Genomic DNA, 17,189 nt, shown 5'->3' on the forward strand with positions numbered 1-17,189 from the left:
TAAAGATGAGGAAATTAACCAGCAAAAGCGATCGTAGAAGACAAACCTGGAGAGAGCAGCGAAGGCCACACGGAGCCTGGCAATGCTGGCTGTTACCTCGGTCACACTAGTTGGCCCCTGTCTCTAGGTTATCTATTCTTACCCAGGAACATACTCTCCATCTAAAAATAGGCCACAGCCATCTGCACAGTGCGAGTGCTGCTACGTTACCTAACTGGTAAAATTCCTGCAGAGGCCTCGCTTGGAGTAGGACATTCATCTGGAGTATAATGCTGTTTATCAACTGAAGGAATAGTGCTTTGTGTGGTCCCATTTAAAATGTTTGGATGTTACATGGGATAGCGAAGAGAACAAGTGGCCTTTCATTTCTAAGGGGGGCTGTAGAGGGCAAACTGGGCTGTGGTTGTGAGCTGGGCATGATGGGCAGTGACGTTCAGTCTATTTCTGTAGCTGGAAACATTCAATCCTTAAGCTTGTTGTTGAAATCAAAAGAACACTCTGCAGTCGTGAGTGGAATTTTTACATTTGACCACAGGACCTGATCCTCCCTAATGGTTTACAGACTCTAAATGTATTAACATTAATTTCAAATTTTTTATTAGTTGTCTTCACTTTGCAGATTATTTGAAGACTGATTAAAAACATATGTGACTAATATTGAAGTGGCTAACATTGAATAGCAGTTTGAGATTACCTTGGGCCTTTATCCTCTTCACTTACAAACTGTAGCTGTTCTGTTTCCCTCTTAACTCTTCTGCACATTGCAGCTCACCTGACATGTTATAATGTTGCTTGAGCTTTATTCATAATTAGTGCTGTCAAATCACATGATTATATTCAAAATTATCAATTGTTACTTTCTTTAATGTTTTCAATTCAGTTTACCCAAATCTTTCTCAAGACTCAATTTTTTTTTTTTTTTAAGATTTATTTATTGCATATGAGTACACTGTAGCTGTCTTCAGACACACCAGAAGAGGGCATCAGATCTCATTACAGATGGTTGTGAGCCACCATGTGGTTGCTGGGAATTGAACTCAGGACCTCTGGAAGAGCAGTCAGTGCTCTTTAACCACTGTGCCATCTCTCCAGCCCAAGACTCAATGTTTTAATTATATTTATATATTTATTACATGTGTGTGCCACAGTGGATATGTAAATTTCTACTGTGTGTGTGTGTGGTGCATGTGTGTGAGTGAATGAGTCAGGGTCCCACTGTGTAGCTGTTGTAGCTGTGAGTGTCCTGAAACTCACTCTGTAGACCAGGCTGGCCTTGATCTCACAGAGATCCATATGCCTCTGCTTCCCTAGTACTGGGATTATAGGTGTGCAATACTATATCCAGCTTAGGTTGTAAGTTTTGGAAACAAGCATTTTTTTACCTGCTTGAGCTATCTTGCTGGCTCTGAAAACTTTTATTTTTGAGAAAATTGTGAGAAAAATAAATATGAAGAAAAAAAGTATTTATAATTCAAACACCAGAATTCTTTGTTTTAGATCTTTATTTTATGTGGATGGATGTTGTGTCTGCATGCATATTTGTACACCACATGCCTGCAGTGCCTGTGGAGGCCAGTAAAGGGCGTTGGATCTCCTGAAACAGGCGTTACAGATGGCTGGGAGCTGCCGTGTGCATGCTGGGAATGGAACCCAGGTCCTCTGGAAGAGCAGCAGTGCTCTTAACTGCTGAGCCAGCTCTAAATTTGATTTTTAAAGCCAAAGCTAAATCATTACTCATGTAATTTTGGTTTTTTTGGACTTGCTACGTTATATAGTATTTGTCATACTTAGAAACATTGTTAAAAGCCATAATAATTCCTAATTCTTAGTGTACTAGAATTTAGACAATATCAAAAATTTAATCATTTTTGTATTGTCACAGAATTTTCTTTCTTTTTGTCATTTCTCTTTCCTGGATTGTCAGCATAGAATTGTCAGCTTCATACTTCTATTACTCTATCTATTCATTTTAGTTTTTAGAGTTGGACAGTTATATATTCGTAAACATACATTCCTTTGATCCTGAATATGGGATCAGGATCAGTATAAGACAGAGTTGGAGTCTCATTTAGGGAGTTGTTTCTTTTCTAACTCTTTCTTTAGAGTTACTGGTTAGAATTTATTTTCTCCTTGTCTCTGCCTACCTTCCTTTGATTTCTCAGTTACATAGGAGTAGCAATAAACTGGAGATGTACCTTGTCCTTAGGTTGGGTGGTGTGCTTGCCCTGTGACATGCATCAAGTGCTGCATGGAACCGAGAGGAGCAGCAGGTTGTTGTTGATGGGAGGTCAGATGTGTCCACAGTCAAGCCGTAGAGTTCTGAGACGCCTAAATACAAATCTCCTTAAATTGTATGAAGTTGAATGTCAGAGGCACAGCCTGACTGTCAGATTTAAGGGATTATAGTAAGAATGCGTTGCCACCTAAAGAATGAACTGACATGTATGTGTGTGTTACACTTTTCTTTCTGAAGGAAGTTGAAATTCGAAATAAAGACCTGGAGGGGCAGCTGTCTGACCTAGAACAGCGTCTGGAGAAGAGCCAGAACGAACAAGAGGCTTTCCGAAGTAACCTGAAGACACTCTTAGAAATTCTGGATGGAAAAATATTTGAACTAACAGAATTACGAGATAATTTGGCCAAGCTACTAGAATGCAGCTAGAGAGTGAAATTTCAGTGCCATTAGGTGAAGAGATACTGTCTGTCTTCGTAGGACTGTTGGGCTCTGTACCAAGCTTGCACAAATTTTTTTGAATATCATTCCTCCAGGAGGAGGGTGTTTTGAAAATTGGAATTGTATATTTCAGTATAAATTTTAGAATTTAGCTCATAGCTAGTTGGGGAAAAAAGACATGAAAAACTTGAACTACAAATTACCTCCATGTATATTGGCCATAGTTAACCAGAAAGTTATAAGTAGACACTTTAATGCAATCTTTCCCCAATATTAGCCAATGGGAGAATTAACAATGTCTGGGTCCCTTCTCCTTTTTTTGTTCAACACAGTGAAGATTATCTGCTTTTTAAATTTATTTATGATATCTACAGCTGTGTTTTGTGCAAAAACTTAGTAATGGAAGCCCTGTCTTTGTTGTTATCTGAATAATTTCTCAGGATATTTTTTTCGCTGCTGAGAAAGGGCCATTACCAATTAATCCTTGCCAGGAGTTGGGGAGCTATGTCTCTAATTGAAACTCTCGATAAATGGGTGTCTGGAGTTCTTCCCTTTTTGTACTGAGTGTTTTCACTCTAGTGACTACTCTGGTACACTCTGCTATCTCCAATCTTGTCCTTTGTATAGTTTACTTTTCCATATTGATTCCATGTATTTATGAGAAGATACTGTCTCCCATTTTATTATACATTTTAAAGCCAACTAAACAAAGGCAGCTGAGTCCCTCAGATATTTTTCTTTTTAAATTTATAGTAAATTTGACACACAGAACTGAAATACAGAAGTCCGTCCTTGACGGTTTAGTCTAGCAATGTTAAGTATATTTACAGAAAATATGCAGTTACATTTATTTATATATTTGGCAAGAAATCTTTTCTGAGTGATCAATGCATTTCAATTTATGAAAATAATGGTTAGGGGCACTGTTTATTATAGGTAATTTTAAGGTGTATAGCTGTTTTCAAGGAGGTCCACTTCCACCTAGCAGCCAATCAGAGGACTGTATCTAAATTGTGACCGTGGCAGATAGGTCTTCACAGAAACCGTGTGTTTATTCAAACTTCACAAGGCAATATTTTGAACTGTTAACTAGGCATTTCAAAACAGGAAATACCTTCAACAGACTCTTCTCCAAGAGCAAGTTTTACTGTTGTTTTGATGTAATTTTAAGACATTTAGCAAACATGCATTTCTTTATATGATACATTTCTTTCACAAAACAATTTAAAAGTAAGCCAAGTGCTGTGTGCTCTGCCCGAGCAGGAATTGCATCAGAATACATATATCTTGCTGTACAATGCCTGTGATATTGAAGAGGGTTCTTTTTAGTGTATGCTTGAGTACCTAACTCTGGAGTCAATGAATGCACTGATTTTTTTTTGTTTGTTTCCCAAATGACTGAATTGTTAAGTACAAATTAAGCAGATTAACCCATTTTTTCACTCATAAACAGATTCTTACTACTAGTTTTGTTTTATATTTATGTGTATGTACGTAAATACATACATATTTATATTAGAGTTAAAAATAAATTGTTTGTTTCTAAAGTCAGTTTCTACAGTAAGATGTCTCTGGCACGTTTGTATCAGGCACTGAACTATCACATATCTATGTGCTATCTATCTCATCATCCCCATCACCTCCATCAACTTTAGGGAATTTTTCTTACCTGTCTATTATAGAAAGAATCATTTAGGTACACACGCTCAGAGCTGAGATACTTCTCTGATAAATCAGGAAATAAAATTTGTTTGATGGATAGAATTTTAAAAACATTTGATTTTATCTATGAGTTTCTGAATATCAAAGAATACCAGGTTTTCATTTAAATAGAGGACTAACACTAGGGATCAGGGAATTTAGTTATGAAGAGTTTAAAAAAAAATTTAAAAAATAAAAAAAAAAAAACAGTGTAAGCTGTTGATATGGTAAGCAAATTATTTTAATGATGTAATAAAATATTTTTAAATTTTGGCATAGTGATCATTTAATGGGAAAATAGCTCACCAAAATGTCTCCACTTGAATTGTACTGATAATGTGAGGCATATGTGTAATTCAATATATACATATACCTATATGTATATACAGAAATTATTTTTAATATTTTCCTACTGCTGTGAAATTTAAAATTGGAAAATTTTGTGAGTGTTTTCCATGTCCAATAGAGCCTAATTGTTTCTTTTTTTAGTAACTTAACAATCTCTTGAGGGCTGCACCTATAAATTCCCAGCTTGTCAGTAGACATGTACAGTGTTTGGGATAAGGTGGGCACAAGTGCACATATAAATAAAACCTTCTTGACTATTTTAAACATCCACTTATACAAGGAGTCTCTGGAACTCATTGCCTCTGAGCTATACGTTGTGTGCCTACTGTAGCTTTCCCATCGCTGTATTATACAGACATTTTGCATATTAACAGTTGATTTTTCCCAGAGATAAATATTATATAGTGTATCTATATTTAGATCAAGCTATGGTAATATATTGATCAGAACATAGTGTTGGGGACGATAGCCTGAACCTGTGGACTTGCAGTGACCCAGGAGGAGAGCAGGGGTCAATCCCATCTGTGTATAAGTTATTATAACTATGAAATCTTGTACAAAAGCAAAAACTGGAAAAAAACAAAAATACAGTTTTTATTTTGAAATACATTTGTTCTCTGGAGAATGTACTTCATCGTTTTTTTTCTCAGTCTTTTGAGGATATTTAAGCATTTAAGTGATGGCAGCGTTTACTTCAACCCTACAGGTGCTACTGGATTTTGCATTAGTATGTGATGTTTTAAAATCCTAACTTTGACATAAAAGGTTTTATAAGTATTTCCCTGACTGGAAAATTAGTTTTTATTCTTCTTTCTTTACCTGCTTCTCTCGCTTTGCCTCTAGATGTAAAACGAACATTCATGAAATTGCATTGCTCCTTGCCACTAAAGGGACTTTGCAGCACCATCAGAACTGCGATGCTCTGTTGTCTTGGGACGTTGGGAGCACTTAGGGGAGGAGCTTGTCACTTGTCTTTTTTTAGGTGACTCTGAAATGGTAAGCTGCCACATGACCTTAAAAAGCCATTGCTTTCCTCTGTTAAGGTTGCATTATCCTTCAGCAGGTAAGCCTCCACCTTCTCTGCTGTTTGCCCCTGGAGTGTAGTTTAAGCTGCCATCTCTGGATGCTGACTGCCCCGGGGTTGGACTAGGAGGCAGGCCGTGGGAACGCTTGTGGGTTATTGTTCTGAGCCTTGCATATGATTGATACCAAATAATTTTAACATTTGAAATTTTATGCTTAAAGACATAAAATAGACTTTATTGAACTTTTTTCTCCTGTATGCATTAACATAAACTTTTAGCATTCATGAAGTAAATTTTCATTTCTTTTCCTTTCATGGTGCTTGGGATCAAACCCAGGCAGGACCTAGCACAGGCTAGGCAAGTACTGTGCCACTGAGCTACTCCCCTGCCCTATACAAACTCATAAAGAAGAAAACTTTCAGGTAAGAAATAGTTGAGTTTGAGACATTTTTTTTTTTTTTAAAAAATCTTTAATAGGATACCATACTCTATGATTAGTAGTAATAAGTATTTGTTAAGAATATTTTTAAAAAATTTTAGACTCACTCATTCTATTGTCCTTAAAACAAAAACAACAAAATGTTTTAAACTGGCCATCAGCACTTGTACTTTTAATCCCAGCATCAAGAAGGCAGGAAGACTGAGAGCTGGAAACTATCCTGGGCTATATAGCATAAGACTTTGTCTCAAAAATAAAGAAAAATAAATTTAAGCCTAATATATATATAGAGAGAATCTGGATCACTGAAAGCTTCGCCCAAGAAATTCCCAGTCAGTACGATGCTAATGATGTGTTAGGCCCTAGGTAAATTAGGTACCTTTAAAGAGAAGATACGTGTGTGTGTGTGTGTGTGTGTGTGTGTGTGTGTGTGTGTGTGTGTGTGTATGTCTCTACCCAGTGCCTGTCTAGTGTTCATAGAGGTGCAGAAGGGTCTTGGATTCCATAGAACTAGAGTTATGGATGGCTTTGAGCTGCTGTGTGGGCGTTGAGAACAGAACCCAGGGCCTCTGCAAAAGCAACAATTGCTCTTAACCACAGAGCCACCTCTGCAGCCCTAAGTCTTTGAGGTTTTCATACATGATTTTTATCATAGTCTCTTCTGTTCCTCAACTCCCCCCCAGATCTTCCCCCTTCCCTATCTGCCCAACTTCATATTTGTCATTGTTTAAATATGCCTGGCCCAAGGAGTGGCACTGTTTGGAGGGGTGTCCTTATTGGACTAGGTGTGTCCCATTGGGAGTGGGCTTTAATACCCTCATCCCAGCTGCCTAGAAGGGAGTATTCTGCTAGCAGCCTTCAGAAGAAAATGTAGAACTCTTAGCTCGTCCTGCACCATGCCTGCCTGGATGCTGCCATGTTCCTGCCATGACGATAATGGACTGAACCTCTGAACCTGTAAGCCAGCCCCAATTAAATATTGTCCTTTATAAGACTTGCATTGGTTATGGTGTCTGTTCATGGCAGTAAAACTCAAACTAAGGCAGAAGTTGGTACCAGGGACTAGGGTATTGCTGTGATAGGCCTGACCATGCTTTTGTTTGGAAAAATGTAGATTTTGGAACTTTGGATTTGGAAAGCAGTGGTGTAATGGGCCATCCTAGTAGGAATATGAAAGACTTCGTTACTGAATGTGATTTGAATTGTGCAGACCTGGCCCAAGAGGTTTCAGTGGAGAACTTCAGTATTTGGCCTAGAAACTGTTTTTGTGGTATTTCGGTGAAGAACATGGCTGCTTTTTGCCCTTGTTGGAAGAGTCTGCCTGAGACTAAGGTGAAGAGACTCAGATGAATTGCATTGACAAAGGAAGTCTCAGAAATGCCCATCCTAGTATTTGCTCTCTGGTTAAGTCTCATGAAGACCTTTTTTTTAAACAAGCATAGCAAGCTGAGAAAGGAAAAATATATGGTTCAAGTATTAAAGGGGCTCCAGGAAGTGAAATGGAGCTGAATTAAGGGAGTGGTAACCTTGGGGCAAGATCCTATCCAGCTAAATTTAGATCCAGGTGTTGTGCTACACACCTTTAATTCCAGGAGATAAAGCCAAGCAGATGTCCAAGTTCAAGACCAGCCTGAGACAAAGCAGGTTCTAGGTGAAGAAAAGCTTAAATCCAGGCTTGGTGGTACACTCCTTTAATCCCAGGTGACATGCATGTAGATCTCTGAGGTCAAGGTCAATCTACAGAGCAAGATCTAGGACAGCCAAGCTTAGGCAGTGAAGAAGTTATAAAAGAGGAAGCTAGTGATAATGTAATAGAACAAGGGGCCATTTCCAGCTCCTGCAAGCAACAGCTTCAGCCTTCTGGCTCCGGCTTTGTACTCAAGGGTAGAAGGAGACTTCTGGGACAGTGGGTGCTAGTTAGCTGGAGCTAAGAAGTTAGTGGTGATTAAGAAGAGACCAGCATCACTGAGGTGACATATTCTGGGAAGTGTTTTCTGAGAGCACAAAGAAGCTGTGTTCCAGAGATAGCCAAGGTTGTACCTCATGCTGTGGCTGGACTTGGTAATGTGTATGAGTTACCCAGGTGGTACTGGTTTTGAAGGCATGAAGGGGTTGTGAAGAGCAGCTGAGGCTTGGCACTGTGAGAGACTATGGAAGGCCGTTGGTGAAGGTGCAGCCTCAGCTGTAGTTGATGGCCCAGGACCGAAGGGGTCATGCAAGGGAGTTGAGGTTTAGCATCATGAAGAGAGCCTATGAGAGGCTATTGTGTGAAGCCTAGTTGCAGCAGAAGACTCCAGTGTATTGGAGATGCCAGTACCATGGGATGATCACCAAGAACAGCAGCAGCAGTGGAGTGGATCAACCTGAGCTTAGAGTGCTGCAGAGGACAGAGCTGGAGAAGTGACACCAGCCCTTTGGAGGAGCCCAGAAGATCATGTGCAGATCCCAGACATTAAAACAAGAAGCTATGACATTGAAGTTGCCTTGTTCAAGATGCCAGAGTCGTGGACTATCTGCTCTATCTGCTGAGGAAAGCTGTTCACATAGTGGAACCAGCCCAGGAAAAGAAGTTTGTTGCAGCCAACAAAGATAAAAAGGAGTTGGAGATCTGAATCTGCTTTGACATCAGAAATGGAGATGTAGAGTTTGGAGTTTGCCCAGCTGGTCTTGATTTGGGGATTACAGTTAAGTGATTGGATCGATCTCAGAAGAGACTTTGAAGACTGGACTTTTAACATTGTTGATACTGCTATAAACTATGGGGACTTTGGAAGTTGGACTAAATGTAATTTTTATTATACAATATACATATATAGATATGACCCACATAGACTTATGGGGGCCAGGGAATGGAATGTCATGGTTTGAATATGCCTGGCCCAGGGAGTGGTACTGTTTGGAGGTGTGTCCTTGTTGGAGTAGGTGTGTCACTGTGGGCCTGGGCTTTAATACCCTCATCCTAGCTGCCTGGGAGTATTTTGCTAGCAGCCTTCAGAAGAAAATGTAGAACTCTAAGATTGGCCTGCACCATGCCTACCTGGATGCTGCCATGCTCTTGCCTTGATGATAATGGCCTGAACCTCTGAACTTGTAAGTCAGCCCTAATTAAATGCTGTCCTTTATAAGAGTTGCCTTGGTCATGGTGTCTGTTCACAGCAGTAAAACCCTAAGACAATATTCTTTCTCTTAAATGAAAGAGAAAAAAATGTGGGAGAAGCCATTTAAAACATGCAATGTGACCTGTATTGGCTGACTGCTCCTGGGCACTAGGCCTACCCTGAACTGGGCTTGACATAGTCAATGTCCCCACAGTGAAGAACTTTCCCTCTCCCAGTAGCTGTCAGTTGGAAAGAGCTTGTTGGTTAGTGGAGACACTTAGTGTCCACCTCTCTCCTCAGTGCTGGGACTTTGTCTGGCTTGGGTTTTTGCAGGTCTTAGAGTGTCTTTGAGAGTCCATATGGGCACCAGGCCTGTGATGTCTAGGAAATGTCTTTTCCTTAAAATCATCCACCACCCTTGACTCCTTGAATCTTCTGCCCCCTCTTCTGCATAGATCCTAAGCTAGTGGGGAGAAGCGTGATAGAGATATCTCATTCAGGGTTGAGATAGTATTAATGAAGCCTATGAAGCCTATGACTAGATAGGGTGGGTGTCCTAGAGGAAAACGTACTACTATTATTCTGTATGTGAACTTAGCAGTAAGCGATCCTAATGATACACTACTGTACCGATAGATCAGTGCATTGCTCAACCCTCATTAGAGAAGCTTCTTCCTGCAGTAGATAGCAATTAACACAGACTCACAGCTGGACAACATGCAGAGTGAGGGACTTGGAGGACATACCTTTAAAGGGAGCTACAGGTATTGTTTAGAGATAGAACACATGCTTAAATATATGCATTAAACCCATAGTAAAAGCAAATAAAAATGTAAAATTACAATTTTTTTTCTTTAAGTCATTTTTATCCAAGATATTGAGACATGAAGAAACCTGCATCTGGACTAGAATATGCCCTGGATCTCACAGAGCTCTGCCTGCCTCTCCACAGTGCTTAACTGTAACCAAATAAATGGGGATTGCCCTGAGGAGTTTCAAAGACACTGAGAAAACCCTGCCACTTGTTGGGATTTATAACCAGCTCTAAGACATGAGTTTCCACAGTCACCATTCCTTAGGGTTCTGACCTGCTTTTGTCAGATACTGCCATGTCTGATACACCCAGGGATAGAAACGCTACTCTACTTTCTCATGGTAGCATCAAGTGAAGGTACTCAGGTGTCTTCATAAATGCAAGCCATGGCTGTCTTTAGTTTAGAAAGTCTTTATGGTATTTTCCTTTGACATGTTTGGTCTTGTCTGTGATGACACCGCCTTGCTGAGAACTCATTCAGTTAAGTATCTTGTCTCAGGCTTATAAGTGGATGTTTGTCCTGGCTTTTCATGGATGACATCTCAGAAAGCATGGCCAGAGGTTGGTTGTGCATGGTGTGGGCTTCCTCTATAGTTGGAAGTAAATGGGTACAGGCTTATCTGTTGGACACCTTCTTTGTGACAGGCACTGGGCTTGCCATAGGGAAAGGAGGGCAAAGGAGAAAGGTTCAAATGATGTGTTCACACACAGTCTGGTGCTGGCACATTTGTCAGGAGGTACAGTTCTTGAGCATATTTCTGTGCAAGGTTTGTTGCTTTTTTGTTTGTTTTGTTTTTATTTTTATCTGCCTTGCCTCTCTAAAATACCTGTTAGAACTTATTTTTCATTTGTTTGTTTATTTTGTTGTTGTTTTGGGGAAAAAAAAGTCTTATCTAGTCCAGGGTAGTCTCAGACTTGATATCCAAGGCTGATCTGCCTCCAGCTCCCAATTTCTAGGGTCATAGGCATATGCCATCCTGTCAGTTTTTGTATGGCACTGGGTATTGAACCCAGGGCTTCACCTGTCCTGGGGAAACATTGTCATTTGAGTGACAACCCTGGCCCTGTTTGGATGATTCATAGCTGCATATCTTATGTTTGTTCTTCAGCCTTCCTTGATGCTTATACCTCTTGTTGCCATTGTAAATTACACATCATACTTCTACAGGTGTCTTATTCATGGACCATGTTTTAGTTCCCATTTAAAGAAAACAAAGCTAGCAGACTTCAGTGATTTTAAAGAAACTAATTGTTCATATGCAGAATTTCAGTCCCTTAAACTTAAGTAACAAGTTAGTTTGGAACCACATACTGGTAGTCCCAGCACTTGAGAGATTACAAATTTGAGGCCAACCTGGGATGCCTAGCAAAATCCATCATAAAACAAAATAGTAGAAGCTGGGTTTGGTGGAACATAGACCTTTAATCTCATGAGGCAGAGAAATGTCTGTGAGTTTAACACCAGCCTTATCTATATAGAGAGACCCTGTCTCCAAAAAAAAAAAAAAAAGAAAGAAAGAAAAGAAAAGAAATATACAAACAAAAAAACCCACAAAGAAAACCAGTAGGGCCTAGGAAAATGCTCAACAGTTCAGAGCACGTGTTGCAGAGGACCCAATTTCGATTCTCAGTGCCTACATACGTGGCTGCTTAAAAATCATCCATAATTCCAGTTTTAGGTAACCTAATGTCCTCTTCTGACCATTACAGACACCAGACATACACATACTGCACAGATCATACATGTACAACACTCATACACATGAAATAAATATTTTTTTAGAAAGTAGCAAGCCAATAATCAAGCCCTTAGGAAGACAGCTCAGCTCTTAAATTCTCTGTGAAACGAACCGAACCTGGAAACTCATCCCTAGCGTTGAGGGCAGCTCACTTGAGACATGCTTTGCTGCTCATTCTGGATGACTAGTCAGTGCTGGCTCTGGGCCATTAAATCATGACTGCAAGTTAAAGCTTGGAGAAGGAGGAAGGCCCTTAGCATTGTCCCAGTGAGACTACAGTTAGTAAAGGATTACTAAGGTACCTGCATTGTGCTGGGTGTGGGAGCTCCAAAGGCCTTCTTGGTGTCTTTTTCTCTTCCATCAAATTTGATTTAAATAGACATAACTTAAACATAAAATTCACCATTTAAGCTGTTTCTAAGATTACAATTCAGTGGCTTTAAATACTTTCATGGTATTATTATAACCACTCTACCTTTTTGTCATTCCTGGTGACTGTACTGTATCATTTACCTCTGTGCATTTGCCTGTTCTAGGTCCTTGTATGCATGGAGTCATTCAGTGTTTGTCTTTTGGTGTCTGGCTTGTTTCATGTAGCATTATATTCTCAAGGTTCATCGATGTTGTGGCATGTCTCAGAATTCCATTGCTCTTGAGGCTGATAAGATTCTATTGTGTGAAGATTAGCCATACTTTTTATCCACTCACTTTTTGATGGATGTTGGGTTGTTTCTACCATTGTGAATAATGCTGCTATGAACATTTGTGTATAAAAATCTGAGTCTCTTGTGTCATACAGGGGACTTATATACCTAAGATATAAATAAATAGTTCATGTGGTACTTCTATGTTTAACTTTTTGAGGAGCAAGCATATTAAGTTTGAATTAGATAAATGTGAAAAAAAAGGGGGGGGGAGCTGTAGGCTGTAGGAGAAGGTGTGAGCTTGCAGGGAAATTGTAGTCTCCAAGCTGGTGTTTTGTAATAAGTTCATATTTGACCCACGTGCCTTTTTTTAAAAGTGTGTGTGCACGTTATATGGAGGTCAGAGGACACCTTTTGTGAGTTGGTTCTCTCCATCCACACTGAGCTGTGGAGATTTAGATGTAGCCTGTCAAGCTTGCATGGCAAGCACTTTTACCTCCTGAGCCAGCCCACATGCCTTTTACACATTCTTTCTATAGACATTGAGCGCCCGCTATGGCCCAGGCTCTGTTTTGGAATAGAAACTACAGGGGGGAAAAAGGCCATAGTTGAGTACAAGACAGAGCTATTTACACTGTAAGTGCTGTGGTAAAAGAGGACTCTGGTAGGAAACACTCCAGGGAAGGGTGGGAAGACTTTTCCAAAGGAGGTGAACCCTCCTTAATTCTTGCTGAAAGGACAAGAGCTGGTCAATTATAGGAGTAAAAGAGTGACTGAGAGTGTATCATATGCAAAGGCTCAGACAGGAAAACACTGGGGCCATTTAGATTAGAGTGCAGAGAGGCCTAGGACATGGGAACGGGCATGACAAAGAAGGGCAGAAGGCACATTGGATCATTGTTGTTCATACACAAGGTTTGACTGAGGCATTGTTCATTCTGCAGTAGTGGGGAGATAGTGAGGGGATTTTGTTGGAAAGAAGAAACACAATATAATAAGACCGGGCAGTCATGCATGACAGTAGTCCTGCTGAGAGACTGCTGACAGCAGTGGCCCTGGGGATGATGAGTATGATTTCCTATCTTGTTTAGGTGCTTTGGGAGAATGCAGATTGACTGCTGGGCAGCTTGAACCACAGAGTGAGTTGAACACGAAGGAGAAGCTTGAAGGCAGAGAGAGCAGAGGCATGGACTCGTGTCTATTGCTCTTTTGTGCAAGGATGGGCATGACTGGAGTAAACGAGGTTTGCTTTGAATGAATTTAGTGTGTATGGAAAAATACCCAAGTGAAACGGAGTCTAGGTGTGAAACTTAGGGGGAAAAAAAATGGGAGCTACTTAGGAATAGACACTGTGTGGCAGCATTTGGGGGCCTCAAGACAGGGAGAGCACAAAGTGAAGGTGAGAATTTAGACCAGATGCAGTCCAGAAGAGTGGACAGGAAGGGTGGCTCGGCCACATGGTGGGCCTCTAGGAGCCAAGAGTGGAGTTCCAGAAAGCCATATTTCACATGAAAATAAAGCCACAACTCAACTCAGGTCTCAGGGCGATGCTTTAAAGTGTGTTCCATTAAGATCCTTTATTTGTTTTAAATATATTTTAGGTTCAAAGGAATTAAAAACCAACAAACTGAAATATGCTATCTTAGCATACTCAGATCCACTATGTATAACATTTAAAAACATTGAAATCCGGGTTAACTGATTTTTCCTGGAATTTAAGCCAAATTGGTAAAATTTTTGCTGATTTCTGTAGGAATCAGGACTTTCTCAGTTTGGCACAGAAATGGCATCTGAGGTGATAGGTGTCTTATAGCGCTCCATTTTAACATTTATGACAACAGCCTTATTGTCTTTAACGGTGTGTTTATCAGATACTCCATACCATTGTTTGTCACTGTATTGGACTTCATGTTGTTTGGGGGAGGGGAGTTGTTTACTAACGCTGCAGCCAGAAGAAGGTAGCCACTGCTTTCCTGTGGCTCCCCTGCCTCATGGGGTCAAGTTCATGGGGCTTAATCTTTCATGAAAGTTGTCTTTCAGTTTGCGAATTTGATACTAAATTCATGACTGGGACCAGGTAATTGTACATTTGCATTGCTTCAGAAAGTTCATGTTTCTGTTATCCTAAGTGTTCCTCTTTCTTATAAATTCAAAAGCATAACTACTTATAATCTCTCATAGAAATGATCTCAAATGGTAGCAACAAAAATATTCTCTGTACTTGGTTTTAGTCTGCTGTAATATTTGATTTTTATTTCTAGTTTGAGTTACATTTATAATTAGTTTGAAATATTTGAGTAGACATTATTTGTCACTTGAGCAACAAAATGAGCATGTTTGACATTACAGGAAGGAAAAAGAAGCCACCAATATTCACAGTTTGCTGAAAATATCGTATAAATTTTTCAAGTCAACTTGGGAATTGTCAAATAAACAGTAACTTTAAAGTTGCTTGTGTTCATCTTTTTCTGCTTTGTTAATCTTTGTCTCCTGTAGCAGAACCTTCATTTTAGAGTATGCTCATGCAGTGAGACCCCAGGGCTGCGTGTATGAGTACTGTGTGAGCATAAACATGGCTGCCTGTTTCATGGGAGTGTGGCCGGCTCAGTACGACAGTCTTCACAGCATTTGTATGAACAAAGTGGTTTTGTCACCCCCACTTTTAACCTGGGGAGTCAGTTTCAGCAGAACTTCGGGACTGGCCTGTTGAGAGCCAGGCCTCCTCCTGCACAGTGCTCGCCCATGCCAGCATGCTTGAATCATGCATGCAACACCTTTTTAAAGGGAGTATAGAGATTTATCAATGTGTAACACTTACAGCATGTCAAAAGGAAGAATCAAATGGCTTGTTTTTCATCTGATGTGGTATTATGTCTCTGACCTCCTGACCTCTCTCCTTTACAAACCACATTTTCTTAATTGTACAGTGGTTCATGTGCCTTCAAAAAAGCAACTTTTATTTATTATTGTGGGGGAGAGGCATGTGGGCTTCAGTTCATGTGTGGAAGTCAGTTCTTCCTTATGGATTCTGGAGATCAGATTCAGGTGAAACATTGTTAAGCCACTGAATTGTCTTGCTGAACTCATGTGTTTTCTTTCTACTTTCAAGTAATAAGGATAAAGCAAAGTTCACCTTTGACTCTCCTCTCTGTCTTGACTTCATCACTATGATGCACTGAATGGCATCCTTTCTGTGTGTCATGCATCTATATACAATGATATATGTGTATATATATCATTGTATAATTATATACAATATATAATTATATATACTAACAACTTTAGTTTATGGAGTAAATTATATCATAAGGTATAGGGTTTTCTCCTACTGTTTCCTTGTTTTAGGCTTTTAGATGTGTCCCAAGTTGTTATATGTACATCTGCCTTATTCCTTTTTCTTCTCCACAGAGTTCGCTCTCTATTTTGAACATAAGATTAAACATTTCCTTATTTTTTTTTCCTTAGACAGAGATTACTTGTGAAGTTTTAAGAGTATTCACAGTTATTTCCCAGTTACCAGATATCCACAGTGCCTATAAAATTCCACAATCATTAGAGCATATGAATTCTGTAAAGAATATTACCGAAAGCTGAAAAATAAATGTTTGACTTCCCGTGATGAAACTGCTTCTGAATTATAGCCCTGTCCAGCGGCATATTCAGGGACTGTAATCGATGGACATAATTGCCTGCCTTAGAAGAAGGGAGAGCACACTATAACGTCTCATCTTTGCCTGGTGACCAGGTGTGTGAACTATCGTATGTGCCACCATCTCCTTCTGCCTTTACATGCACTCTGGAGATCACACTCAGCGTGCAGGCTTATAGGGAAAGCACTTCTGCCTTTACATGCACTCTGGAGATCACACTCAGCGTGCAGGCTTATAGGGAAAGCACTTCTGCCTTTACGTGCACTCTGGAGATCACACTCAGAGTGCAGGCTTATAGGGAAAGCACTGTTGACACACTGAACCAAATGTTATAAATTCACAAAAATTTTTACTGCCTTTTTAAAAAAAAAAAAAAAGTCTTTGCAGCCATGATTTAAGCATGCTGCCACAGGTGAACACAGCTCAATAGAAAGTCTGTGGCTTTCTTTCCTGTTCAGCAGACCACTCCCTGAACCCTGGAGATGCCAGGGGTATCCGTGTAAAAAATAGAAGGTAGTTTAAAGCCCATGATGCTTTTATAGTCTTGATTTATAATGCTTACTCTTAGTCTTTAAAGCGGCAAACAGGAAGATGGGACGGAATGGAAAGGCACAGGAAAATGCTAGAAACTGGCAGGTGTCCTCCCTCTCAGGCCAGGAGCCACCATGCTACATCCTTCACGTTGCCTCCGGTGGTATCCAGTGCCATTTGGTTGGTCACCCATCATTTCATAAGCACGTCTGAGGTATGTGTCCGCCCAGGAAATAGAAGAGAAGGCCAGTCCTCCCGTCAGGAGCACACAGACTGGTGAGGGGCCACACAGCCCGCCTGCCATCAACCTGCAGGAGGAGCGCACTTGGGGAAGAAGTTCATGTCTTGGAGAGGCAGCATTTGAACTGTGCTGTCAAGAGGAAGTAGTTGCCCACGGAAAGCTCAAGGGGATGAGGGGAATGAGAAACACATTCAGTTTCAGCCTTGAGACCCTGACTGGGCACACCTGTGCCCAGCACAGAGGACAGAGCCCAGACTGCAGGCTTGGCTTATGTCCTTTAGCAGC

General features: G+C 40.3%; 1 protein-coding gene across 2 annotated transcripts in view; it reads left to right on the forward strand.

Annotated features, from left to right (window-relative positions):
- Positions 1-14,933, forward strand: part of Homer1 (homer scaffold protein 1) — a 110,510-nt gene extending 95,577 nt beyond the window's left edge. For both annotated transcript variants that reach the window (XM_076927153.1, XM_076927154.1), the window contains one exon: positions 2,474-14,933. In XM_076927153.1, the coding sequence (XP_076783268.1) occupies positions 2,474-2,662 (189 nt within the window). In that variant the 3' untranslated portion in view covers positions 2,663-14,933. The remainder of the gene's footprint in view (positions 1-2,473) is intronic.
- The last annotated feature ends 2,256 nt before the right edge of the window (positions 14,934-17,189 follow it).

The sequence above is a fragment of the Arvicanthis niloticus genome, chromosome 29, assembly GCF_011762505.2.
Source record: "Arvicanthis niloticus isolate mArvNil1 chromosome 29, mArvNil1.pat.X, whole genome shotgun sequence".
Lineage (NCBI taxonomy): Eukaryota > Metazoa > Chordata > Mammalia > Rodentia > Muridae > Arvicanthis > Arvicanthis niloticus.